Consider the following 25,613-nt stretch of genomic DNA (forward strand, 5'->3'; position numbering starts at 1 on the left):
TTTGGAAAGGACCTGATGTAACACTTCAGCCTCATTTAAAGCTCCCGTTTGACCCTCAGCTGCCTGGTCAGAGGTGCTGCCTTTGGAAAAGCTGGTTGAGCAGTTGGAGAGCAATCCCTCAAGATAGCTCAGCCTTGAAACCATGGCTCATTGCAGGAGGTCACAAGGTCAGGGGCAGCTTGAGGTTCCACCAGAGCTGGGAATCAGCTGGGACTTTAAAAGGGATGAAGGGAGGAGCGGGAATACAATGAATGCCTTTAATTTGGGTCAGTTAATGGTACAGCCACAAAACCAGGGACAGAGGGGGGGGGAAGTGCTGCAGGATGGGAATGAGCAGCCACAGGAGTGATGAGGAGAGTGGGTGGAAATTCTGTGAGCAGCAAACCACTTCATCCTGCTGAACTGGAAACCAGTGTCTGCTTCCCTGCAGGAGCCCACTAGAGTTCTGTTTTTCATGAAATGAACACAAGCCCATCAAAAATAGGGCTGGAAGAGAGACAGAGCCCAGTTCATCCATTTCCCTGTGTACTGGCTGCTCTACTTGTGCTATTCATGGGAGGTGGTGCATAGAATCATATAATCATGGAATCATTAAGGTTGGAAAAGCATTCTAAGATCAGTGAGACCAAACATTAACCCAGCATTGCTGGGTGGGCATCATCCTCTTCTCCCAGGTGAAAAGCAACAGGACAAGAGGAAATGGCCTCAAGTTGTGCCGAGGGAGGTTCAGGTAGGATAGTGAGGAAAACTTCTTCCATGAAAAGGTGCTCAGGCACTGGCTCAGGCTGCCCTGGGCAGAGATGGAGTCACCATCTCAGGAGGTGTTCAAAAAACATGTGGATGTGGCACCTGGAATATCACACCTGGGGACATGAGTTAGTGGTGAACACGGTAGTGTGGGGTAACATTTGGGCTTGATGGTCTTAGAGGGCTTTTCCAGTCCTCATAGTTCTGGGATTCCATGATTCCAGTCTCGCTGCCACGTGCTGCCTGTGCCCACAGTGCTGTTGTGGGAAGTGGCTGCTGCCTCAGGAGCTGTTCACTGGATTTTGGAGTGAACTTCACACTGAAAAGTTGCCGGTTGGCTGTTGGCAGCTCTCACCCTCACTGCTGGTTCAAGAGGTATTTAAGTCCCTAACGAAAGATCTGAGAACATCCTTGCCAGAGTTTTTGCAGGGCAGGGATGGGGTTCCTGCAGACCTGTGGCATTCTCATCTGGAAGAAATCAGTAGAAATCTTTTCCTCTCATGTCACTTGGCTGCTTGATTTTTATTTCCATATGTCTGGAGAGTTTTGTCTAAGATCACGTCACTTTGTGAAATTAAATTTTTCACCAATAAAATTCGACCCCTTAGAAAAGAAGGGAAAAAGGGCAATGAACCCTGGGTTTCAGAATTATGGCCTTTCCTAAATTAAAATACTATCCAGCCTGATGTTTTACATGGTGAGTTTTATCCCCAAGAGACATTGGGAATAAACTGCAGCTGCTGGAAAGCCCATGGTCCATGAGAGAGTTTTGGAGCACAGAGCCACAGGCTGGCCATGGCACTCATGACACAGACCAGCATCCGACTGTAGTTTGTTTGGGATGGCAGGAGATGTGGCCATCAGTCCCTCACAGCCCTGGATGTTTGTTTCTGATTAAATACATGCTGTTTGTACTGAAAATTATGGGATCTGCTGCAGCCAGCTGCCAAAGCCACTACTCCATCTTGGAGAAGCTTTTAATGTTATGCTTCAGTAATAGCAGTTTTTCTTAAGCAAAGTTTATTGATTTATAGTTTGAGAAAACATATTTTGCATCAGGCTTTGGGGAGTTGGAGGTTACATGGAGGTGGTTTGGCTGCACTGGATTATTAATCATTTCCACGGGATTTTGGAATCCTTGCATTTGCACGATTGCAGGCTCGAGCTGGAAGCAGTGCATCCATCACGCCAATGGAGCTAACAGGATGCTGCACAAACCACAGCTATCAGGTCAGAGGAGCAGCTTTCTGAGGGAGGCAATGACCTCAAAATAACTCTCAAAAGTAGAGTTCAGCCAGACCTTCGAATTACTCTGCACCCACTGAAAAACTAAACTTGATCCCAGCCGTTCCTGACTGGAATGACAAATGCAGCTGGAGGGGATCACTGACCTGAGTTGTACCCACTGGGGATGGTCTGAGGTGTCCCAGGCAGCCTCCTCCTGGCTTCTCTTCCTTCCAGCTCGGCTCTGGCTACACTGGCTCCTGGAGGATTCCTGCCTTCAGCTGTGTCCTGCTCTTCCCTGGCGTGGGCTCTCCTCAAGTCCAGGGGGCAGTTTTGGGCACCCCAATGTAAGAAGGATCTGAAGTTATTGGAGAGTGTCCAAAAGAGGGACACAGAAATAGGGAAGGGTCTGGAGGGGCCACACGAGGAGCAGCTGAGAGCTGAGGGCACTTGGTCTGTTCACCTGGGGCCTGAGGTCAGACCCCACTGGGGGCTGCAGCTCCTCATGAGGGGCAGCTCCTTCCTCTGCTCTCTGTGACAGGGACAGGACCTGAGGAAGCAGCTGGGGCTGGGCCAGGGCAGGTCAGGCCTGAGATCAGGAAAGGTTCTTCCCCAGAGGGTGCTGGCACTGCCCAGGCTCCCCAGGGAATGGGCACAGCCCTGAGGCTGCCAGAGCTCCAGGAGTGTTTGGACAGCACTGCCAGGGATGCCAGGGTGGGATTGTTGGGGTGTCGTGGGCAGGGCCACGAGGTGGGCTCGATCCTCATGGAACCCTTCCAGCTCAGGATTCGGTGCTTCTGAGAGGGGGAGGTTGACCTTTGGAACACACATCAGCCTGGCCCAACACTGGAGCTCATGTAGGAGCAGCTGAGCTACGTAACTGCAGGAACATAGTGACTTTTGCTTATAAAAGGGAAAGAACCCCAAAACCAGCTGGCTTTATTTTACATTTAATTTCTGAAATAAACACAGCTCATCAAGAGGATATTTGCCAGCACAAGAAGAAAATTTGAGGGGTTTCTAAAACTTCCCCAGTTGCTTATAGGAGGACAGAGCTGGAGCTGTGCCCCTGGGTCTCATTACATATGGTAGTTAATCGTAGGCATTGGTCAGGATTTCTGAGACAAAACACACAAAAATAAATTCCTTGACAACTCTCTTAAAATAGTGTACACTGTCCTGAGATTGGCCAGTTGGAGATAAAGAAGCATAAAATGTTCCCAAAGCATCTATTTTCTTCTTTTTTCTTCCTTGTTTGGTTTTTTTTCTCTTTTTTCTTGAAAAAATGTAAATAGCAGGGAATTGTGCCTTCACTGGCTCCAACCTCAGCCACAGAATGCAACTGGAAGCAATTAGGGCAGTTTCTGCCTTGGCGAAAGCAGCAGCCAATCCCCCTTTTGTCACTGCAGTTCAGGGCTGTATTTTATTGAAACCTTCCATGAGGAATTTGGTTTAAATTATTCATCACTGAGCTCGCAACAGCTGCAAAATTTTCTGGTTTTGAGGGAAGGCTCCTGCCCTCCACAGTCCAAGTACATTTTTAAAATCAGGCCTGGATGGTATTTCTGGCACAAGGCATCATCCCAGCACTCTGGGTAGGTGAAGCCATGGTTGGTACCCAGCTGTGCCTTTTCCCTGAGAGTGACCAGTGTCAGCACCCTGAGAATCTCTGGAAGCGCCCAAGACCAGGTTGGGCAGGGCTTGGAGCTACCTGGGATAGTGCAAGGTGTCCCTGCCCATGGCAAGGGGTGGAACTGGATGAGCATTAAGGTCCCTTCCAACCCAAACCATTCTTTGATTCCATGATTCTGTGGTGTTCTTAGTCCTTTTTCTTGGGTCCCATCTCAGATCCTGATGATTTTCCAGCCCACCTGGGTTGGATGATCTCTGAGCTGGCAAAATGGGCTGAACCCCTTCAGTGTCCTCCACCACCTGAGCACTACCTGGATGTACTGCCCACCATGAGATGAATGGGAGGGAGGGTGATGAGATCTTTCTGGTGAGAGCTCTGAGACCTGGGGATTACCAGAAGCTTGTGAGCATGTCTGCAAGTGCTCCGTGCTTTTTAGTTTCCCTGCAGAAGTCATCCCCTTGGGTGTCTGGGCAGCAGCAGCAGCAGGGCTCAGCTCAGCTGCCGTGCTGGATTCTGAACCAGGGCAGGCACCTCCAGCCCCCGTGTTCCCCCCACCCCAACCCCTGCAGCGCTCTGACCCTGTTTAGATTATGGAAGGATCATTTCACAACTCGATGCTTCCCTGGCTCTTGATGTTTTTAGTTGAATTTTGATCCCGAGGGAAATAAATTAATCTGGGCAAAACTGCAGTGCTGCTCCAAATTTTCCAGGGAAAGGAAAAAGCCTCCAGTGCATTTGTTGATAATGACTGGAGTGGATACAGCGGTTTCTCAGCATCCCCTCACAAACCCTAGCAATTCCCTTCAGGAAAGTCAGGAGGGAAAAGACCCTTCTTGCACCAGCTCAGTCAAGTGCACGTGTGATGCCTCAGCTCTTCATTCCCTCTGTTCATTCCCAACTTCTCTTCCCAGCAATGAAGGAAGAAGAGTTTTGTCTTTCACCTTCTCACTCTTACCTTGGAATTTTCAGCTCTGGGATGGTGTCTCTGAGCAAACGACCTCCTTCCTCACTGCCATGGGCAGCACAGGGAGCCAGCCAGTGATGGAATTCCAGTGATACTTGGTGGCTGTTGGACAGGGCAGTGCAGGCAGGGCCAGTGAGGGCTGCTCTGTTGGAGCAGGTGCAGCTGGAAGCACATGGAGAGGGTTTCAAAGATGCCGTGGTCAAACACTGGGCAGAACTGAGCAGGAAAGAAGCTGTTTTCTGCTGAAACTATGTCTCCAGTGTGACATCCCAGTGGCCTCTGAAGATGTTTGTCTCTCTTTGCACAAATGGCAGGGATGTCTCAGTTAAGCGCCTCCTCCAGTGTTCCATAGAATCATGGAATTCCATGGTTTCCATGAGGTTGGAAAAGCCCTCTAAGATCATGGAGTGAACACTGCCCTGTTCACTGCTAACCCATGTCCCAGGTGCCACATCCACATGTTTTTTAAAGACTTCCAGGGATGCTGACTCCACCACTGCCCTGGGCAGCTGTGCCAGGGCCTGACCAGCCCTTCACGGAAGAAATTTTCCTGTTATCCAACCTGACCCTCCCCTTGAGGCTGTTTCCTCCTGTCCCTGTTCCCTGGGAGCAGAGCGAGCCCCCCCGCCCCAGCTTCCCCCTCCTGTCAGGAGTTGTGCAGAGCCAGAAGGTCCCCCCTGAGCCTCCTTTTCTCCAGGCTGAGCCCTTTCCCAGCTCCCTCAGCCACCCCTGCTGCTCCAGACCCTGCCCGAGCTTCATCGTTCTTCTCCTAGAAGGCTTTTTCTACCTTAATGGTGCTGTCATTCCATGATTCCAGGTTACTGCAGGGTGGCTCTGCTCAGTGCTGACAGACCCTCTCATCTGGCACTTTGCTTTTTTTAAAACTCATACAGACAGTCACAGACTGAACCAATCCATTGCTGTATCCATCACAGGAAAGTCATAAATACAATAAACCTCAGGGTTTCCCCCTTTTTTGCTGTGTATGCTTAAGGTGATTCCTTTGTGGAAGCATGCCCCTGTTCCCCCTGCATATGGAAATTCTCATTTCTTAGAAGGAAAAAGGACAGAAGTGGTTTTTCCTCTTGCTGCAAGTGCCCTGGCTGGCTCAGGGACCTGCCTGGATTCCATGTCACCTTGCCCAGCCACATGATGTTTCCCAGCACTGTTCAAATCCATTAGCAGGTGCGTTTGCTGAAGTAAATTCAGGCTTTCTGAGGAGTGGATTACTTGCCCAGCCATTTGTCATCATATCAAAAGTCATCACTGAAAGGGATTAGCATGAAGTGCGCAAATAACTTTCAAAAAGAGCCTTGTTCATCACTGTAATTCCCTTCTCTTCCTTCTCCCTTCAGGGGAGGTTGGGTCATTGGGCCAGGATTCAAAAGGAGCTGTCATGCTGCCGAGGGGTTTAGGAAACAAATGTTGAAAGCTCAGCTAACAAAGCACTATGGAGAGACCAGCATGTGTGTGGCTGAAAATGGGAAATCCTTTGTATCCCAGGCTGGTTTGTGTGGGAAGGGACCATCAAAGTTTGTCCCACCCTCTGCCATGGGCAGGGTCACCTTCCACTAGCCCAGGTTGCTCCAAGCCCTGTCCAGCCTGGCCTTGGACACTTCCAGCAATCCAGGGGCAGCTATGCCCAGTTTCTCAGAGCAAACTGTGCCAGGACCTCACCATCCTCACAGGGAAGGATTTCTTCCCGCTGTCACAAGTAACCCTGCCCTCTGCCAGTGATAAGCCATTCTTCCCTGTTCCATCATTCCAGATCCTTGTCCAAAGTCACTCTCCAGCTCTCCTGAAGCCCCTTCAGGCACAGGAGGGGACTCTAAGGTCTCCCCAGAGCCTTCTTTCCTCCGGGTGAACATCCCCAGCTCTCCCAGCCTGACTCCAGAGCAGAGGGGATCTAGGCCTTGGAGCATCTCCATGACTTCCTCTGAGCTCACTCCAGCAGCTCCACATCCTTCCCGAGCTGGAAGCCCAGGGCTGGGGCAGCTCTGCAGGTGGGGTCTCAGCTGAGCAGGACAGAGGGGGAGAATCTCCCCCTCCCCTGCATGAGCCCAGCATGTGGTTGGATTTATGGTCTGTCTTTCTAACAGCCCTCTGCTGGAGGCCATCTGTACAGAAACTGTCCCAACTTGCTGCCTTCAGGTTCCGTACAGAGCACGGCCTGAGCCAGCTGTTTGGACAAGAGGGCTGTGTCCCTGTCACAACATCAGGCAGCTGCCAGGCATTGAGTGGCATGAGATGCTTCCCAGACAGCATCCAACATGGCTTGTAGAGGGGCAGCAGGGCTTAGCCGTGGTGGAAATGCATCTGTTAGCTTCCTTGGGAGGTTTCTCACCTGTAAGATGAAAAGAAGAAAGAGATTTTATTAGAGCAAATAAAATAGTACCAGGCTGGACCCACTGCTGTGGTGGCTCAGGGCATGTGGCTCGGGGCCTTTGGTTGTGGTGTCTTCAGGGTGGGCTATGTCTTGGTTTGAAAAGCCAGGTGTCTGCTAAGGAAGGCAGGAGCCTCCTGTGAAATGGAAAATGTAAAGCCCCTCCCTCTGAATTATTATAGTTTTGAAACTAAGAGACTCTCAGGCAAAGACATGGGAGCAGAAAGAACAATTCTTTACTAGGAAAATTAAAAATACAAATAAAATAGTACCAAAAAAAACCCCACTGACAGAGACATCATATGACCTGACCCCCTGTGGGTCAGGGTGGTGGCACAGTCCCATCCCAGGGTGGCTCAGCCCTCCTGCAGTGCCAGCTGTGCTTCTGCTGGAGCAGGGATCCTGCCTAAGACAGGTTGGCACTAGACCTGCCCAAGAGCCTGGCTGAGGATGGCCCTGTGAGCAGAACTGGAGGGAGAATGTGCTAATTCATAGCAGGGTTTCTTTGTCCTTTTGATCTCTGCAGGTAGCAGCTTTGGCTGAGCTGTGGTCCCTCCTCAAGGCTCCACGGGCAGGCTCTGGGCCGTTCATTTTCTTGGTGCTGGTGCTCACAGCACAGTGTGTCAGAGGCTGTGCTGCAGAGCCCACGCACTGCAGACTCCCCAGGCACCTTCCTGTCCTCAATCAGGATGCCAAATGAGTGTCACATCAGGCTGGCATGAATTAAAAACTCAGCAGCCAGGTGCAGGTAACGGGTTGCCGTGTCCCGGCAAGCAGCGGGCAGGGCTGGGCACGGGGCAGGATGCTCTGGGACCTGCCTCTGCTCCTGTGGCTTGGAGTGGAGGGGTGGCTGGGTCACTTGTCCACCGTCCCCTGTGTAATGGGTGACTTCATCCCTCTCTCCATGGGGTGTACTCCCAGATCCCTGCCCAGGATCAGAGGCACTGTCTGGGTGCCAGGCAGGAGCGGGTGGTCTGAAGTCTTCAAACACCAGGGTGCCACACACAGCAAATCTGCCTCCCAGTAAGGCCTTAGCACTGGATTTACTGGTGTAGCTGACAGCACAAGCAGTGCAAGCATGTCTGGCCACAAAAAGCCTGACCTCTCATCTGCTCTGTGATGTCCTTTGTGTTGACTCTGTTAAAAAGAGCCGAGGGAATTGGCTGGAAGTGCTTGTGGGAGGTTTGTGCTCACTCAGAACAATGATGCTACTGATAAACCAGCAGAGGAATGCTGGGCTCAACTTCCAGTTCAAGGGACCATGAAGAGTTGGAATGCACCTGAGTAAATGTCTGTCAGACAGAAACCTCGTGTCAGTGTGGCATGTCCTGCAGGATAGTGATGCTGTCACCACTGGATTTATGCAACTGTAGGAAGGAACTGTTCAATACAGAAAATTGCATTGAAATGGTGGTTTACCACATCAAGCCTCTGTAGGATGTTCATAGAATCACGGAATTATTAAGTTGGAGAAGCCTTCTAAGATCATTGAGCCCAAACTTTCCCCCAGTGTTGCCATGTTCACCATTAAACCATGTCCCCAGGTGTTACATCTGTAGATTTTTTTTAATATTTCCAGGGAGTGTGACCACCACTGCCCTGGGCAACCTGTGCCAGGGCCTGACCACCCTTTCAAAGAGGAAATTTTCCCTGATATGCATCTAGCCTGAACCTCCCCTGACATAACTTGAGGCCTTTCCTTGTGTCCTGTTCCTTGTTCCCTGGGCCCAGAGCCAGGTACCCCCTTGTATGTGCTGAGCCACTTTCCCAGCTCCAATGTCCAAAGGCAGCCGAGGACAGCACAGCAGAGGTTTGGGTGTTGATGGGGAAGGAAGAACCCAACAGAGGCTCCAAACACCCTGGTGTAAGAGTCTTCTCCCTCCCTCCTGCAGCTGCTGCTGTGTCTCTGTCTGCCACTGTGAAGCCTTTCTCCAAGGGGAGCTGCTTGCCCATGGAGAGAAGAGTGTTTGTGATTTTCTCAAGTTCAGCACAAACACTGGGAGATCCCTGTGTCTGTTAATCCCCCTCACCCACATCACACAGCACAGTGATCGTAGTCAGGAAGAATAACTTCACTGGAAAAGGGAAACAATAGATTAGTTTGGATTTCAAGGAAGGCATTTCAATTCTGGAAATAAGGATTTGAACAGCAAGGTTCAGGATTTCTTAGATGAGTGAAATAAGTGCTTCAGAGGAGCTGAAGCAGCTGAAGATTCAGGCAAAGATTGGAGATTGCCAGTTTGAGCTGGGAAATCTCTGTGTAACCTGGCATGAGCTGGGTGCTGGTATCTGAGGTGGGAAATTGCTGCTACCTGGAAGCTCTGCAGTTCTTGAATTGAATTATTAATTCTCATTATTAATTACCTTTTGCTTTCTTTTTTTTTTCCCTTCAGCATGAAAGACTTTCCAGGTAAGAATTTTTTTTCCTGTGTAATATTTATTGGTAGCATGTTTTTGTATGCCTTTGAGGATTCCCTGTGATTCAAATCTTCAAATCCAGTCTGGTACTGGTCCTTTTCTGAGCTTAGCTGGGCACCTGTTTGCTTCTATTCTTCACTCCCCAAATTACTTACCTCAGTGCCCTCTTAGAAATGGAGCTGGTTCCCACCAGGGAGGTGAGAGCTTTGTGGGAAGTCAGTGCCCATGGGAGGCCGGGTTGGTACCCCGGGATTTTTTCCAGTTGTTGTAGTGGTGGTGGCTGCCAGGTTCTGCAGCAATCCCCAGGGCCAAGTGGAGGGCGCTCCCACAGACCCCAGAGCCCTGGCTCAGCTGGGTCTGCCACTCCCTCCAGTCCCATCCAGCTGGGCTCTCTGCTGGCTGCTCCAAGTTACCACAGCCCCACAGTGCAGGATCTTGCTCCTGTTTCAGGTTGGAGGCAGCCACGAACCCCACCCCGAGTGACTCGTCCTACAGCGACCGCGCCGCCGGCCGCGCCAGTGCCTACAGCCGCAGGGAGAACCGGCTCGCCGCGCTCAGCAGCCGCGCAGAGGAGGAGAGCAACAGGGACTACAAGAAAGTAGGGCTTTCGAACTGATCCTTGTCATTGCACACGCTGCAGAACCTGCCTGTTGCTGCAGAAACCGGCCCCAAGAAGGGAAGAAGGAGAAGACGTTTATGTTCATTTTCTCTGTTTCAAAGAATCCAGTGGTTTGGGTTGGAAGGGACCTTAAAGCTCATCCCATTCCACCCCTGTCATGGGCAGGGACACTTTGCACTATCCCAGGGTGCTCTAAGTCCTGTCCAGTCTGGACCTGGACATTTCCAGGAATGAGGCAGCCACAGCTTCTCTGGGCAACCTGTGCCAGGGTTTGACCACCCTGTGAGTAAAGAATTACCTAAATTAAAACTGTCCCCTCTTGGCTGTGTTGAAACTCCCTACAAAATTCAACAGCTGTTTTCTTATTTCTAATTCATGAGTTACGAAAATATAAGTAAAGCATCCAAGTTGGTTTTGTTTTCCCTTCTCATCTGCTGATGTGTGAGAGCAAAGTGAACCCCTCAGCTCAGTGCTGAGGGCACGTGTCTGCTCAGAGCAGCCTGACAGGATGGGGTTAATTAACCAGGAGCAGCCTGGTTAATTGATGTCTTGTTTTGCATTTCAGTTATACGAGAGTGCCCTGTCTGAAAATCAAAAGCTGAAGTCAAAGCTGCAAGAAGCCCAGCTTGAGCTGGCTGATATCAAAGCAAAGTTGGAAAAAGCAGCCCAGGTAAGGGAAAATCCAGGTCCTGACTGGAGAAACTGAGAGCTGACCATGACAAACCAACACTTGTTCCAGAATGGGAAAGGGAGGGAAGCTCCTGAAAGGATGTTCTTGGGAGGGAAGGTGCCATAGAGGAAACAGAAATAAGCAAGTAATTTTGTAAATCAACATGTTGCATCCCAAGCAAGAGCATCTGTAGGCTGCCTTGGCCTTTGTGCAGCACCCTGTGAGTGCTCTCAGGTTTAATCACTTTCTATTTTTAATTTCCATAGCAGAAACAGGAGAAAACTTCTGACCGGTCCAGCATGCTGGAGATGGAGAAGAGGGTACGTGTGTCTGCTTTCTTCTGAGTCACAGCCTGTGCCTCGTGTTGCTGTGCAGGGCAGTCGTGTCTAGAAGGGACGTGTTAATTAAAAGATAAGTTGTATTTTTGCCTTGAGGAGCAGTGCACAATGATAATTGTGTTCTGACCTTTGCAGGGCCTGAGGCTCTGCTGCTCTCTTTGCACATCAGCTTCATTCTGATTCCTCTCTTTGGTTCTAAGCAGCTGAGGACCAACGGATTGTATCACACTGAGAGACTGTTGGTCTATTATGCTTAAAACATTATTGACCTTACAAATAAAGACTGGTTTGGGGTGGTGGGGGAACAAGGCAAAATCCTGGAAGGGCTGCTTTCAATCCCTTCTTTCCCCAGCCTTGATACCAAGGATTGCCCCAACCCAGGGAGAGGACCTTGAACTTGGCCTTGTTGAAGTCAGGGCAACGTCCTGTATAACTTCTCTTGAATTAGGATCACAACAGCCACAAATTCTATGAGTTAGAAAGTAAAAATATGTCCAGCTGTTTTCAGTGAAGATGCATTAACTGTTTCCAGGATGGCTCATGCATTTTGCACTTACGAATCCCTGATGAACCATGCTGTAGGCAAAAAGTGACCCAGAACTCATGATCCACAGCACACTCAGAAGCTGCCTTTTCCTCACTCTTTTCCTCATGGCTCTTTGCATTGGGCAAAGAAGCAGGGCAGAGAGTGTAAATCTTGTTCTTGATGTATTTCCCACTTCCCCCTTCTCAGAGCATGTCCCTGGAGTAGTTTGAGCCCCTTTATGTTGGGAAACTCACTGAAGGAGTCCACTTCTCCTCACCTTGGCACAGGTGTAGCTGAGGCCACTCACACAGCACAGTCTAATCCTCACTTTCTGAAATGCACTGAAAGCAGTCAGCTTTGCAGCCCTGGATTATCTGGGAGAAACAGGATTTCCAGGCAGGGAATTTCCTTGTTCTGTTTCCTGTTTGAGTGGCTGAGGGACTTTTCTCTTTGCCATCTTTAGTGGAGTATAAGTAAATCCATGACTTCACCTACAGAGCTCAAAATCACATTTCATCAGCAGCTCCTGAGAACTGGGATCACTGAAAATGGGGAATAATTTCATTAGGGATATGAATAGAGCTTGTGATCTGCCCAAACAGGCCCAGGTTATATCCCTGCTGGTTTGCCAGCTGCCCTCTCCCATCTGATCAGCTCCTGGTTGTAACCTCTGCCTTGCATTCCCCTCTTCAGGGAATGCTGCTACAGAAACACAAGACTCCTATTTTTCTTTAAAAGAAAATATACTGTAAATTTTTCTTCCAAATCCTTGTGACCTTCTTTGTCATGAATCCTTGTAAACAGGAGAAGCGAGCCTTGGAGCGGAAACTCTCTGAAATGGAAGAGGAAATGAAGGTAAGAAATAATCTTCACTGTGTCTATTCCATTTTATATGCTTTGTATTGATGTCTTTGGGGATTGTCACCCAGGAGGAGGATGGTAAAGGTGTCCATGGGAAGAATCTCATTTTCCTTTCTGCAGTCATATCTTGCTTTAATGGCCCTGTTCTCCAAACATGAAATGCTAATAAACTGTCCTGGTTCTCATTCATCTGATTGCTCCTATGTTTGATTTGTTCTGCTATTTGATCCGAGAATGGTGAAAGCTGTTCTCCTTAAATGCCTTCCCAAACTAACTTTTTGTGGCATCGCTGAGTTCCAGTGTGCTGACCCCCTGTGCTCTGACTAGTCTGCAGCCCAAGTTAAGCCCCTGAGGTTCTCTCCGGATGGGTAAGAAGACAAAGCTGGCTTTTGAGCTCACGCACACTGGCCAGGATAAAGCACAGAGTGGTTGTGTTCCTATACTCCCTTCCCAAAGCATGGCACTGGGAGGCCACGGCAGCCTGGGATAATTCCAGCAAACAGGAATTTGCTTCCTGATGGGATGTGCAGCATGGCTTGCTGTCACGAGCCATGGCCACTGGTGTTCCAGCACGTTCTTGCTCCCATGGTGTGGCTTCCAGGACGGCTGTGTCTGTGAGGGGAGCCCTGCAGGGCCTGGCTGCCCACACACCCCTGAAGCCTCTCCCGGCTGGGCAGCGCTGCATCACGTTCTCTCTGCTGAATGTCAGTGCTCATGTTCACAGAGTGTCCCCTTTGCTCTGCCCCGTGCTTTCCTTCCCTTTCAACATGAGCAGGTGGGACCAAGCTGCTCTCAGAAGGAAGGACCCACCTGAGAGCTCTCCCTGCACCACGCCCTGACAGAAACGACTTCCTGCACCCTGGAGGAGGTTCCAGCTCTGTTTCTGTTTGAAGCTTTTGTTTCTACCAAGCACATAACTTTGAAAGGCTTGTGCTGCATCTTCTGCTGCAATGAGTAGCACAGTGATATGGTGGATTCTTGCTGTAAAGGCTCTTGTTCTCTTGGAGAGGAGAAAATAAGTGTGGATGTGTGAGCCAGGAGGAGAAGGAGAAAGGATTGAATATGTCTAAATTCCAAACTCTTTGCTCAATGAGCAGGTAGGAACCTTTAACTGCACAGAGACTTTCCTGTAATTACAGAATTGTGGTCTTCAAGAGAGATACAGGCATGAGCAGACTGTGTTGGTCCTTCAGCTCTGCAGATCACTGCAAGCCTGCAACTTCAGCCCTTGGAGTAAGGAGACTAGGTGGTGGCCTCTAGTGGCCTCAGTTTGGAAGCATAGTGCTCTGGAAAGCACTTAATGAGGGAAGGTGCCTGCAGGGTCTGTTGGACACAGCCAGAGCACCTCCAGTTCAGGTGGTCTGGAGCTGCAGAGCCATGGAAGCCAAGGGAGTGCAGGAGAAGCGCTGCTGGTGGTTGGACATATTCTCACCCTGCCTCGAGAGACATGAGCTGAAGGAACCTGTGGTCCGGCTGAAAATGAGCTTCAGGTCCTTGAGAGGTGCTGACTCTGCTCTCTGCCTGTTCTTGCTGTGTGGGACAACCAAAGTGGCCTTTTGTTAGTAGAACAAATAGACAAGAATTTGGAAAATCTCTCTTCTGAGGTGCTATATTTTTATTAGTTTCTGCAAAACCTTAAGCATGTAGTGAGTACCTAAGGGCACTGTGACATGTCTTTGTTTGACATCTACTCCAAAAAAAGGAATATGAAATCTCTTAAGAAAGAAGGAATTGGACCTTTCCAAAAGGAAACTGTTGTGTCCACTTTCATGGTGCCGTGAAGTGGGAGAAACAGCCCTGCTGTGTTTGCCTGGAGGGAGATAACATCTGCAGAGCATCCCTAATAGTCACTAGTGTGGGATTGAGCCAGGAAAATCTACTAATTCTGGCTGGACTTTCATTCTTGCTCCTTGCACTACCTGAGTAGCTGTTGTGCAGTCAGAAGTAATAAGTAAGGAATTGTGAAGGAAAAGACAAATCCACCAATTTCCTTTAATGTGGAAAGCAGCAAGTAGAAAGTACCAAACCTCTCAGTTGATTAGGTCTCAGGTTGGTTTTGGGAATTCTTCACACTAATCTTTGAATCCAGCAAGACTCACATCCAGCTGTTGGATCCAGTGGTGTCTATGTCCAGTTGTGCACATGAGATGTCCTGCCCAGGGCTGTCCTCTCCTTGCAGCTGACTTCTGAGGAAGAGGAGACAGAGGTGACAGAAACATGCAGTACGCTGTGTTTGAGGGAATCAGCTTTGTTCCTGTATGGAGTGTGACCCCTTGTACCAAAGCCATAGAGAAGTGAAGAGGAACAAGACAGGCTTGATAACTTCAAGAACCTTGGTGGCAGAGCTGCTCCACAGAGCTGCTCCTCAGACCTGCTCTTGCAAAGTTGACAGAGCAGTGCAGCATTTCCCTGAGTAACTGCACAATTTAACTGGAGATCCAGAACCTTGGCCGAGGCAGGAGAAAGAAAATTAACATTTGCACTGAGCTGAATTCAATGCCAAGTGCCCGAGGTCCCAACTTAACACAGCAATTGTTCTTGAAGGTCACAGAAGCTCCTTTATTCCATAGCAGTGCTGCAGCTCCTGGCTTCAGCCATCGTGCAGGCTCTGGGCATTTTTATTTAGTGTTGCAGGCACAAAATCTGTTAATTGAAGGCAGGTACAGAGAACTGAGAAACCTGCTTTTGCTAAGCCAAGTATCAAGCAGAGTGATAAGCAATCACAGCGGTATCATCCAGATCCTGCTCTTTGCCCTTGGCTTCAGTCCTAGCTTCCCAGCCTTTGCTGGATTTGGTGCATAAACAGGAGCCTGGCCTACCTGCAGCACACACACGTTTTTACATAAATGATCCTTTCTGTGGGCTGTGCAGCATGTGGAGGCTGGCAGGGGCTGATGGAACCATGCTGAGGTTCTGTGCTGTGCTGGTGTGGAAAAACAAAGGTGGTCTCTGAAATGATCACAGTCCTTTCCACCTCACATAGCACGGTGCCCCTACTATGTATGTTAGATGCTTTCTGCCAGCTCTGAGCCATGTTATAAAACAGAGGGTCTTTATTATCTGTGTATCATAAAATCATGGAATATCCTGAATTGAAAGGGACCCACAGTCCAACCCCTGCCCTGCACAGACACCTCAACAATCCCACCCTGTGCCTCCCTGAGAGCACTGTCCAAATGCTCCTGGAGCTCTGACAGCCTTGGGACTATGATCATTCTCTGGGGAGCCTGAGCAGTGCCCAGCACCATCTGGGGAAAGAATCTTTCCTGATATCCAGTCTGAATCTCCCCTGACACAGCTCCAGCCCCTCCCTGGGGTCCTGTCCCTGCTCACAGAGAGCAGAAATTGGAGCTGCTCCTTGGGAGGAGCTGCAGCCCCCACTGAGTTTTGACCTCAGGCTCCTCTTCTCCAGGGTGAACAGACCAAGTATCCTCAACCGTTTTTGGTGCCATCAAAAGAAGTGACTATTCCAGTACAACCATCTTCCAGCAGCTCCTGGTGTGATGTATCACAGGACAGCTGTGCCATGTCTGTCTGTCCTCAATAAGCACAGTGCCAGGCAGTGAATCTTGGGCTGTGAAGGGATGGATGGGTGGATGGATGGATGGATGGATGGATGGATGGATGGATGGATGGATAGATGGGATATGGTGAGCAGGGATCTCACTGCTGAGGTGTCACTGCAGCTTTCCTGCAGTTTGTTTGGTGTAGCTCTGTCTTGGGATCTGTTGATTATCCAGGGTCAGAACTGTCTTTGTGTGTCCCAGGAGCTGCTCTGTCAGTTCGATAATCTCAGAGGCTCAAACCCCATCCTTTGCTGCCTCCCTGCCTTCTTGTCTTGCTTACCTTGGTTTAGCAAAGCTTTTTAAAGAGGTGTCTTCATTCTGTCATGGAGACTAAATGTAGTGCTTTTGGGGAGCTAAGAATGGAGCTGATGGTTGAGGGTACAAAGGGCTTCAGTTTTGTACAGGAATGCGCCCTTGGACAAAATGTGCTGAGACACAGCAGATTCCTTGCCAGCTGCAGTCAGCTCTGGGTCATACAGAATCCCAGACTGGTTTGGGTTTGAAGGTGCCCTTCTTATTCCACCTCTTGACATGGGCAGAGACACCTTCCACCATCCCAGGTTGCTCCAAGCCCTGTCCAACCTGGCCTTGGACACTGCCAGGGATGGGGCAGCCACAGCTTCTCTGGGCAACCTGAGTGGTGCAGGCTGGATGGATGGTCACTGTCTGTGTCACAGTAGATTCTTTCATGTTGCTCCTTGTTCAGGACAGACAGCACTTCCCTTTGAGTACTTTCTGCTAATGAAAAGGTAGAAAGGAACCCTCTTCCCCATAGACCCTTCCCTCTGTCTTCTTCTGCCACTAAGTGGACATGGGGAGGAATACGGTGCTTTGTGGGACTGCTTTGGTTTTGGGCTGGGATTTTGTCACTTGAATTTACAACTCTTCTTGTGGATGTTTCCTGTCTGCCCCTGCCCAGTGCTGGGGCTCCCTCCATCATGCAGGATGGGTTCTTGCTCACGAGGGGTTCTTGTTTTCTTGTGGCCCAGCTGCCCAACCTCTGAGGAGGAAGGAGGGCAGGGATGCTGCTCAGAAAGCAGCTCTGCAGCTCTTGGCATCTCCTGGACCTGCAGTGGTGTAAATGTCCAGCACATGAATTCACCTTGGCATTACTGGGAACAGTGTCATCCTTGTGGCACTGGGGTGTCTGCATGGCTTGTACCATTTCCCTGTTCTGCTTCCTCATGGCTCTTCTGTTCCCAACCTCCCATTGTTGCTGTACCTGTGCAAGCCCCAGTTTGTACCCATGTCCAGTTTGTACCTGTGCCCAGTTTGTTCCTGTGCAAGCCCCAGTTTGTACCCACGCACAATTTGTACCCATTCCCAGTTTGTTCCTGTGCAAGCCCCAGTGTGGGGCTTGATCTCTGCACTGTCCTGTGCCCCTCATTGCCTTTGTCACCAGGAATGCCCTCCTGGCACATCCCCACTGTGGGAGATGCTCTCATTTACACTCCTCTTCCTAAAATATGCAGTTTGAGGTTCAGACTTGTCCCCTCTGAAGGTCAGAGATAAATTGAGCCCTGAGACAGGGAAGAGTTGAATCTGGGCAGGGATGAGAAACCAAACCCCAGAGGTTCTGGCAGGACTGAGCCTGAGCAGACCCAGGAGCATCACTCAAGGATGAGAGACACAAGCAGACACAGTACCTTGGTGTCTTGGTGATCTGCTGTGGGACAGTGACACTTTCAGGTGCTTCAGTCTTTGGGATCTTCCAGGAAGCTCTGATTGCTCTTTGCTCCAAACAGCTGCTTTGGCTTTTAGAGATACATGAAGAAAAGGAGTTTTAAAGAAATTCTCAGTTCCCAGCAGTGCTTTCAGAGCCTGTCTAGGTGTTAAGTCACTGGTGATAGGTCTCACAGCAGTTCCCAAGTCCCTGGGCTGTCTGGGTAAACTGGAATACAATCCTGCTTTGTAGTGAGAAATCCCTGTATTTGACCTTTTTTAAGACTTTGGGGGCCTCTGGAGAAAGGGCCGATTCCAAAAATATCCTTGGTGTGTTGTCAGGCTTTCCCCATCCACACTGCTACTAATTTCTTTTATTCTCTTTTTTTCTTTCACTGCCTCTGGACTAAACTCCCATTTCTGTGCCCATTCGTTTCCATGATGTTCTCTCTGTATTTCTCTGTCCACTCCTCTCACTCTCTGCAGAATCTCCACCAGCTCAAACAGATTCACACTCTGAGGCAGATGAATGAGCAGCTGCTGGCTGAGAACAGGGCTCTGACCCGGGTCGTAGCCAGACTTTCTCTGCCCTCCAAGCCCTCGGAATCAGAGGAGCTGTAGCTGCTTTCCCTCCGGCTCATCTTGCCTCCCTCTTCCACTCTTCCAGGCAGGTCTCCGCTCCTGGCTGGGCGCTTCCCGCTCGCCTCTGCTCTCCAGGGTGCCTGGTGAAGCTTCTGGCTCAAAAGCTTGTGGCAGAGGATCTCTGAATTCCCAGAGCATGGTGCTGCTGCCACGGCAGGGCTTTGCTGGAGCTCTGCTCACCCCTGGCTCTTGCTCTGCTTGGCAGATGCTGCTGCCCTTGCCAGCTTAGCACTGGGGAATGGCTTTGGGGTGGCTTGGCAGTGTCAGCAGCTCCTTGCCTGGTACTTTGCCTTGAAACAGACCCACAGAATGGTTTGTGTTGGAAGGGGCGTTAAAGTTCATCTCATTCCACCCCCTACCATGGGCAGGGACACCTTCCACTAGACCAGGTCACTCCAAGCCCTGTCCAGCCTGGCCTTGGACACTTTAAAATAGGTGGTTTGTGCTACATGTCTGCTTATAATCTAATTATTTTTAATTGGACTTAGTTCAGGGAGAAGCTAGCACTCATCAAATCAGATTATCCAAAGTCAGGAAATTTTCAGGGATGTTGTGAAAAGCAAACATTTTAGACAGAAAGGGTATTTTTGGAAAAACTACAAAGTGAGCTGTCCTCAGCAGGTTTTCTTGGTCACTTAAACAAAAATGACAAGCTCTTTTCCTTATTTTAAACTGAAGTTTCTGAGTATGAGTCCACAGACTCAGCATTCCCCTGCCTCCTGTGGGCTGGCACAGGGTGGGGAATGCAGCAGGAGCCAGACCAGGAGTGCTCTGTGTTTTCATCTTCTGTTTTAAATCCAGGACAATTAATGGTGGAAACCCAAGGATGAGTCTTCCCTAAGCTTTGCCTTCACACATCACACAGTTAAATTTCATCTCTTCCTGCTACTTCATTGGTTCAATGCTAAAATAAAGCTGTAAATGCTCCTTTCTTGGGGGCCTGCCTGTCCTTTGCAGGTTAGTAGGGATAGTCATATCCCTTGAGACACAAGAAGTCATGTGCTCTTGTGGGCTGGAAGTGGCACCACAGAATAAAAACATCTATTCTTAGCACACAAATTATATCAAGGCTGATTAACCACAGAAACAAACTAACCAGGGGAATTGTGGCTTCCCCTTTCCAGGAGTCTCAGCTCAAGCCCACATGTGTGTCACAAGGGCCAGGAGAGTCGGGTGTTATATTGTGTGCCCTGGATTGTGCAGATGGTCAGGTGAAATGATCTCACAGCCATTCTGGTTTTAATCTGTGGAACTATCCTCCAACCTGACCCTGCCTCATTTCTTCTCATAAACCATGAGTTTAAGTCATTCTCCTTCCCCACATGCTTTGACATCTGAGAGGGAAAATTGGGCAAAATTATTTCCAGACAAAGAACTGATGTTTCACAACCTGCAAGTCACCTCTCCTCCTCCCAGGACATGCTCATGTTACCTCTGTCCTTCCATCCCCCTCTGCTCTGGCTGAGGCTCATGCTTCCCTCCTCACTTACAGGTTTGCAGTTCCCTGCCCGTGCCCAAGCTGGGGGAGAGCCATGGTTTGTGAGCTCTGCTGATTCATTTTCAGCTCTTTTAGTAGGTCTAACACAGGGTGTATGTGTAAACTGTGCCTCAGTGGTGGCTGTGGGCATCACAGCTGTGCAGTGGTGTCACTGGTTTAAGCTCTGCCAGAAGTACCATGCTCTGGCAGCAGTGCTTTTCAGAATCTCATTTTCTGAATGCACATGGTTTCTGAGGAGCTGTGTTCTGCAGTGCCCCAGGGACAGCCCTGCTGTCAGAGCAGCCTCCAGCCCAAACCGAGGTGACACTGACGCTGCATCATGGCCAGCCCTGCCAGTCCCTGGGGCTGGGCACACCCCTGCTCACCCTTCCTGTGAGACTTCCATAAAGCTGCTAGAAACTTCCAGCCTTTTCCCACGGGGCTCATTTCACCTGACTTGAGACTGGTCTGCTTCAAAGGGAGGAACGCCTGGGCTTGTATTGTCTGAGGCTGATGTGCAGCTTTCAGGAAGCCTCACTGGGCACTGGTGGAGCTGGGTTATGACCAGGAAACGTGTCCAGAGGCTCTTATTGCACGTGTGCTTACACTCCTTCATTTTCAAATGAGTGACAAGGTCGCACGAAGCTCCCCATGAGGCACAACCCTGTCAGGCTCCAGCTGAGCCCTGGGACTGGAGTGGTTCTCTCTTGCATCATTTCTGGGAGCTGTGACAGGTTCTCTCCACCAAAACAAGTGTCAGGACTTCACACGCCTATTGTCACAGCAATGGGCACTGCAGAGCCACCCCAGGCAGTGACAGGGGTCTGACAGGACTGACTGGTGGGGCTCTTGGGGCACTGGGAGGCACCGGTGTGAGTGGGAGGTGAAGCTCAGGGGGAAACAGAGGAGTGCAGAGCTATCAAGAGCTCTGCTGTACCTCTGAGCTGCTGATCACTTTGGTGATGCTGATGGCAGTGCCTCTTCTTTGGCCATGAGAAGTGGCACAAGGAGGCATGAGTGCTGTTCTGGTGACAGCCCAGCCATGGTGGTGCACCTGTCAGCCCAGCACATGGATTTACCCTTCCCACAATATCCCACCATGCAGCACCAGCCCCTCCTCCCTCTCTAAAAAACCTCTCACCTGAAACATCCACCAGCAGTGCCCACAGGGATGGAGTTGGGTGTGCTGGGGCCCACATGGCTTGGCCCAGCCGTGGAAGAAGGGAATTGCTCTGGTGGGAGCTGGAACTGCCCCAGGAGCTGCCCACACTCGGAGCTGGTCATCATGGAGGGACTGCAGGTGGAGGGGGCAGAACTTTGTGGTCAAAGCTGAAACACCAGGTTAGGAGGAAGGAGAAGATTTAATGCAGATTTTTAATTTGAGGGAATTCCTCCAAGATGCACCTTGGCAGACAGAAGTCGTGGCTGAGCTCATACAGGTGCCATATGTGTGATCCCACCCTGCCCTGGGTGCCCCTGCAGGCTTGGGGCTGGTCACTCTGTGATCTGCTGGCACTGTGCTGGGAGTGACCCCTTGTGTGTCACACCCCTGACAGGAGCAGGGGTCTCCCTCTGGTGCCCAGCGGTTGGGAACAGCCCAGGGAAGGTCACTGACTGCCCACAGGAAGCCAGCAGGGTTTATGCCAAGGGGAAATGCTGGAAGGGTCTTGTTGAAGCTATTTCTTCTCTGTTTCCAAAGGCTTTTGTCTGTTGCAACCTCAGCTGAGCACCCAGGAGGTACCTCCAGTGTCAGTGTGTTCTACCAGTCCTCTGGCCTCAGCACTTGGGACTGTATTACACATCTGTAGGGTCCCAGGGAGATTTGTGGGTATTCTAAAGAGATTTTGCAAGGTCCAGTCCTAAATGAAAATTCCAGACCTTTGGTTTCCCTTCTAGTCCTGGAAAAATGAAAAAAGCATATCCGAAAAACCAGCTTTACTTGTTTGCTGAGCTGTATTTAGCCTCTGGGCAGAGGTTTGGGGTGAAACAGCTCAGAAATGGTTCCTGCCCTGCTGGTCTGGTCCTGCCCTGCTGCTGGGGCTGTGGCCTTGCTTCGCACCAGGGCTCCCTGGTCAGTGCTGTGCTCGAGGTCCCTCTCACCCCTCACGCCTGGCAGCCAGCTTGTAAAAGCTCTGGAGATGCTGCAGAGCCATGGAGTGTGCTGGTGGAGGGGATGCAGTGCCCCCTCTGGCCCCCTGAGCCCCTCTGATCCCACTGCTCTTTGTCTCTCCACAGATTTTGACAGAGCTGAAGTCGGACAACCAAAGGCTGAAGGATGAGAACGGAGCCCTCATTCGTGTCATCAGCAAACTCTCCAAATAGGAATCCAGAGCAAAGGAGGGACAAGGAGGGGTGTCCTACACCAGCTGCCAACCCCCCACCGAGCCCTACCCCCTTCCTTCCCGTCACGTACAGCAAGTGTTTCAGCCATGGGATCAATGTCACACCTGCCTTGCCCTGCCCTTTGCTGTACATTCCCTTTCTACCCCTGTTTCCCCCCAACACACCCCCTGCCATTTTTTTTTTTTTAATTTATGCATGTTGTGGTATCTCGGACATTTTATTCAAGGGAGAAATGTGAGGACTGGGTTTGAGCTGCCAAAACTTCTTCCAAAAGCTCAGTATTTGGTTTTGGACTCTGACCTGGAGTGGGAAGCTCCTACTGTAAAAAGTGACATCTGAAGAACTAACCCAGCATATCCAAGGCCTTTACAGGTGGGAAATGTGAACATGGGCTGGGACTCTGAGGATGCACATCAGTCCACTGAGACGTGGGACTCTGGTTAAATGTGATGCTGTGAAAGCCACCAGAGCTCACGTTTGTCACAGGCTGATGAGCTGTTTTGCACAGACACCTTTTCCTCTTGCCCCAGTAGACTGAGTCTTCTATTTTAGATAAGATTTTGAACCTTTACAGAAACATCAGTGCTGACACTTGGTGTCAGACCCTTACCCCTCACCCTCCCTTTCCCCCACAGCCTGGGTGATCCTGTGTCACGTTGTGTCCTTCCAGGGCTCCTGTCTGTGGTTGGTAGCATACAGTTGCCACCTGGACACTTGTTCCTTGGGACAGGATATATCGCAGGCACTTGCTGAGCTTTGTGAAGGACAAACTTGAACCCCTACAGACCCTCTGCCGCTCTCATCTGTGTGTGAGCATCAGTCACCTTGCAGGGAGCTGTGCCAATGCCAGAAACCAGCCTCCCCTTCCCAAAAGCCATCTGGGACATTCTCCCACTGCCTCCCTGAAGGCAGAGCCCCATAGCAGAGCCTGGCTGGTATTTCAGGTACCCTCCCTTTGATTTGCAGTAGGATTTGTAGCCAGAAAATGCCAGCATCCTGTCCCACACACCTTGGAGAGGTCAGGGTGTGTCAGTGTCAGAGGGACAAGGAGCTGCTGGTAACTGAATCACCATGATTAAAGTCTTCTGACCTGTCAGAAACTTCTGATAAGCTTTGACCTTGAAGGAAACCCCCAGAAATACTCGTCTTCAATACACATGCACTCTAAACAGTTTGGAATTGTTCTCTCCCATGGGCATTTAGACATTGGCTCCTCTCAAACAGTACCTTCCCTCTCAGAGACATCCAGCTGCATCCAAAACATTCTCCCATCTACACCCTTCCATATTTGTCCTTTCATCCCCTTTGTCCTTCAACTCCCCATTCTCTCTCTGGCCAAGGACAGCAGTTCTTGGTCACTGAACCTGGAGGTGGCCATGGAGCAGCTCTACCATGTTCCTGAGCAGCTCTGCTGGCTCTGGCTGGGGGAACTCTCCATTCCCAGAGACATGAGATACTTGAACATGAGCAGAATACTTGAGCTTGCTCAGCAGGGTAAAACTTATCTCTATCAGGCAATCCTGGGCTTTTTTGAACCTTTTGCTGGTTATTGCCTCAGAAAGCATCTCTGTTTTCCTCTCTCTGGGGTTTTCTCTCTTTTTTTTCCCCCTGCCCTAATTCTCCATTTTCCCCCCTTCCCCTCCCTGTCCTGCCTGTTTCCACCTCTCTTGCTCTTCCTGGAGCTGCCAGGTCTCCCCAGGCAGCTCTGACCACAAGTTGCTCTTCAGCTGGTGGAGCCATTTGTGCAGCTGAGGCACCGTTTCTCCTGGTACTGAGGCCCTGCCTCTGCTGCTGAGCTTTGGGAGGAAGAGACCAAAGCTGGTAAAGGCATCAGGGTTTCTGCAGAGCACTGCCTAAGCCAGGCATCCTTTTTATATTCCTTGATTTTAACCCTGCTCTATTTAACAGCTTTAAGTCTTGAGATCCAGTCGATGCTTCCCCTGCACGCCGCTCCCTCTTGGTGCACTCTTTCTGTGAGTACTTCTGCCGTTCTTGATGTTTTCTCTCTTGGTGACCGCTCCTCGCTTCAGCCTCGGGCTCAGCTCTGCTCAGGAGGTCGGGGATCAGGAGCCCTGTCCCTTCTGTGCCGCGTGGAGGAGGGGACACTCCCCAGCTGGGCCACCCATCCCGGCAGGATGAGGAGGAGAGTTCAGAATCAAGACCCTGTCCTTCTCACGGGCAGGTTCCTGGCAGCAGGAAGAAGCCTGGTGTCTGTTTTAGGGAGAGGGTTCAACCCAATCTGACAAATCCATCCCGCACTGATGATTTGCCCCTTCTTACCAGGACACTCACTGCGCTTTCTCCCAAGGAGCAGAGTGGAAGGGCTGTGGGAGGCTCGTTCTGAGTGGCACCTTGCAAAGCCAAACCACTTTAGCTGAAGTGTCTGCTTAGCACTGGATTCTCTGAGCCTGGGCCCCCACAGCTCAGTGTCCCTGATCAGCCAAAGCCGTGAGCGTCTCGTGGTGGCGGCGCAGCTGCAAATCAAATTCTTGAGAATGGATTTTTTTTGTCTCACTTCTTGCCTGACATAACCAGTGCACTGAGGAGGTGACAAACAGGACACCTCAAACCCTGTGCTTGGCACAAGGTGCAGAGCAAATAGGTTTTTAAAATTCATCCCTCTTGGAACCAGAGCATTTGCCAGACGTGGTCTCCCTTGGGGAACATGAGCTTTTTTTTCTAAGCAATTGCTTGGGGTGAGTTAATTTTTATTGCTTGGGATGAACCCACCTGTTGTGGCTGCAAGTTTGGTGATGGCTCTATGTAAATAAACTCCTTGGAGAAGCAGGACTGGCTGATGAGATGGGGAGAGAATGTATTTTTATGCAACTTTTGAGTGGCCTTTCAAACCCTGAGATGAATGATTTGTTTTACTGGTTGTTGTTATATAGTATTATAAGTATTATGTGTTTGAAAGTTTGGGAATAATATTCACAGCTATGATGCTTGTAAACACAACAGTATTTATAAATGAATAAAGTAAGAGTTGATAAAATAGAAGCATTGACTTTGCTTCCATCTTTCTGGAATTACAAGTTGTCTGTGCTAAAATTCCTTTTCTCCCAAAATCCTCATGGCATAACAATATCCATCATCCATAAAAGCACAAAAGTTTTGCACCTACAACACAGGTACCTTTTTAGGGGAAGCTGAAATGAAGGAACTGGGATGGACATCCCTGAAAAGCACCCATCAGTGGGAAGATAAAACAGGACAGGGTGCCATCTTCCTCAGCACCACACTGGGGATCAGGCCCATTTCCCACTCTGGTTGCAAGCCCTGTTTTTGCTCTGCTCAGAAGTTTGTCAGCACAAAATGTGGCACAGGCAGGAGATGGTGTCACATCTGGGAACCTCTGTCTCGGGTGAGGCTGCTGGAACCTCCACATGCTGCAGTCTTCGGAGGTGGTTGGTGCAGGTTGAGTTCTTCCCTTAGGGTTGGTGGAGCAGGATGTGACTGTGAACCAGACTCTGTGCTGGGGTGAAGAATTCTGTGGGGACCTTTGGTATTTCCCACCTGTGCCCCAGGTCTGGTCCAGCC

General features: G+C 50.1%; 1 protein-coding gene across 9 annotated transcripts in view; it reads left to right on the top strand.

The window, feature by feature from the left end:
- The window catches only part of PPP1R12B (protein phosphatase 1 regulatory subunit 12B), a 132,414-nt gene extending 107,341 nt beyond the window's left edge, over window positions 1–25,073 (top strand). For 3 of the 9 annotated variants that reach the window (XM_039698573.1, XM_039698579.1, XM_039698581.1), the window contains 7 exons: window positions 9,345–9,361; window positions 9,820–9,967; window positions 10,554–10,658; window positions 10,925–10,978; window positions 12,327–12,377; window positions 18,098–18,278; window positions 21,966–25,073. In XM_039698573.1, the coding sequence (XP_039554507.1) occupies window positions 9,345–9,361; window positions 9,820–9,967; window positions 10,554–10,658; window positions 10,925–10,978; window positions 12,327–12,377; window positions 18,098–18,232 (510 nt within the window). In that variant the 3' untranslated portion in view covers window positions 18,233–18,278; window positions 21,966–25,073. Of the gene's footprint in view, window positions 1–9,344; window positions 9,362–9,819; window positions 9,968–10,553; window positions 10,659–10,924; window positions 10,979–12,326; window positions 12,378–12,683; window positions 12,752–18,097; window positions 18,279–21,965 lie in introns of all 9 variants that reach the window. The other 6 variants (XM_039698575.1, XM_039698582.1, XM_039698577.1 and 3 more) reach the window with 5 other exon arrangements.
- Window positions 25,074–25,613: the final 540 nt, after the last annotated feature.

Source organism: Passer montanus, unplaced genomic scaffold (genome assembly GCF_014805655.1).
Source record: "Passer montanus isolate IOZ18808 unplaced genomic scaffold, ASM1480565v1 scaffold127, whole genome shotgun sequence".
Classification (NCBI taxonomy): Eukaryota; Metazoa; Chordata; class Aves; order Passeriformes; family Passeridae; genus Passer; species Passer montanus.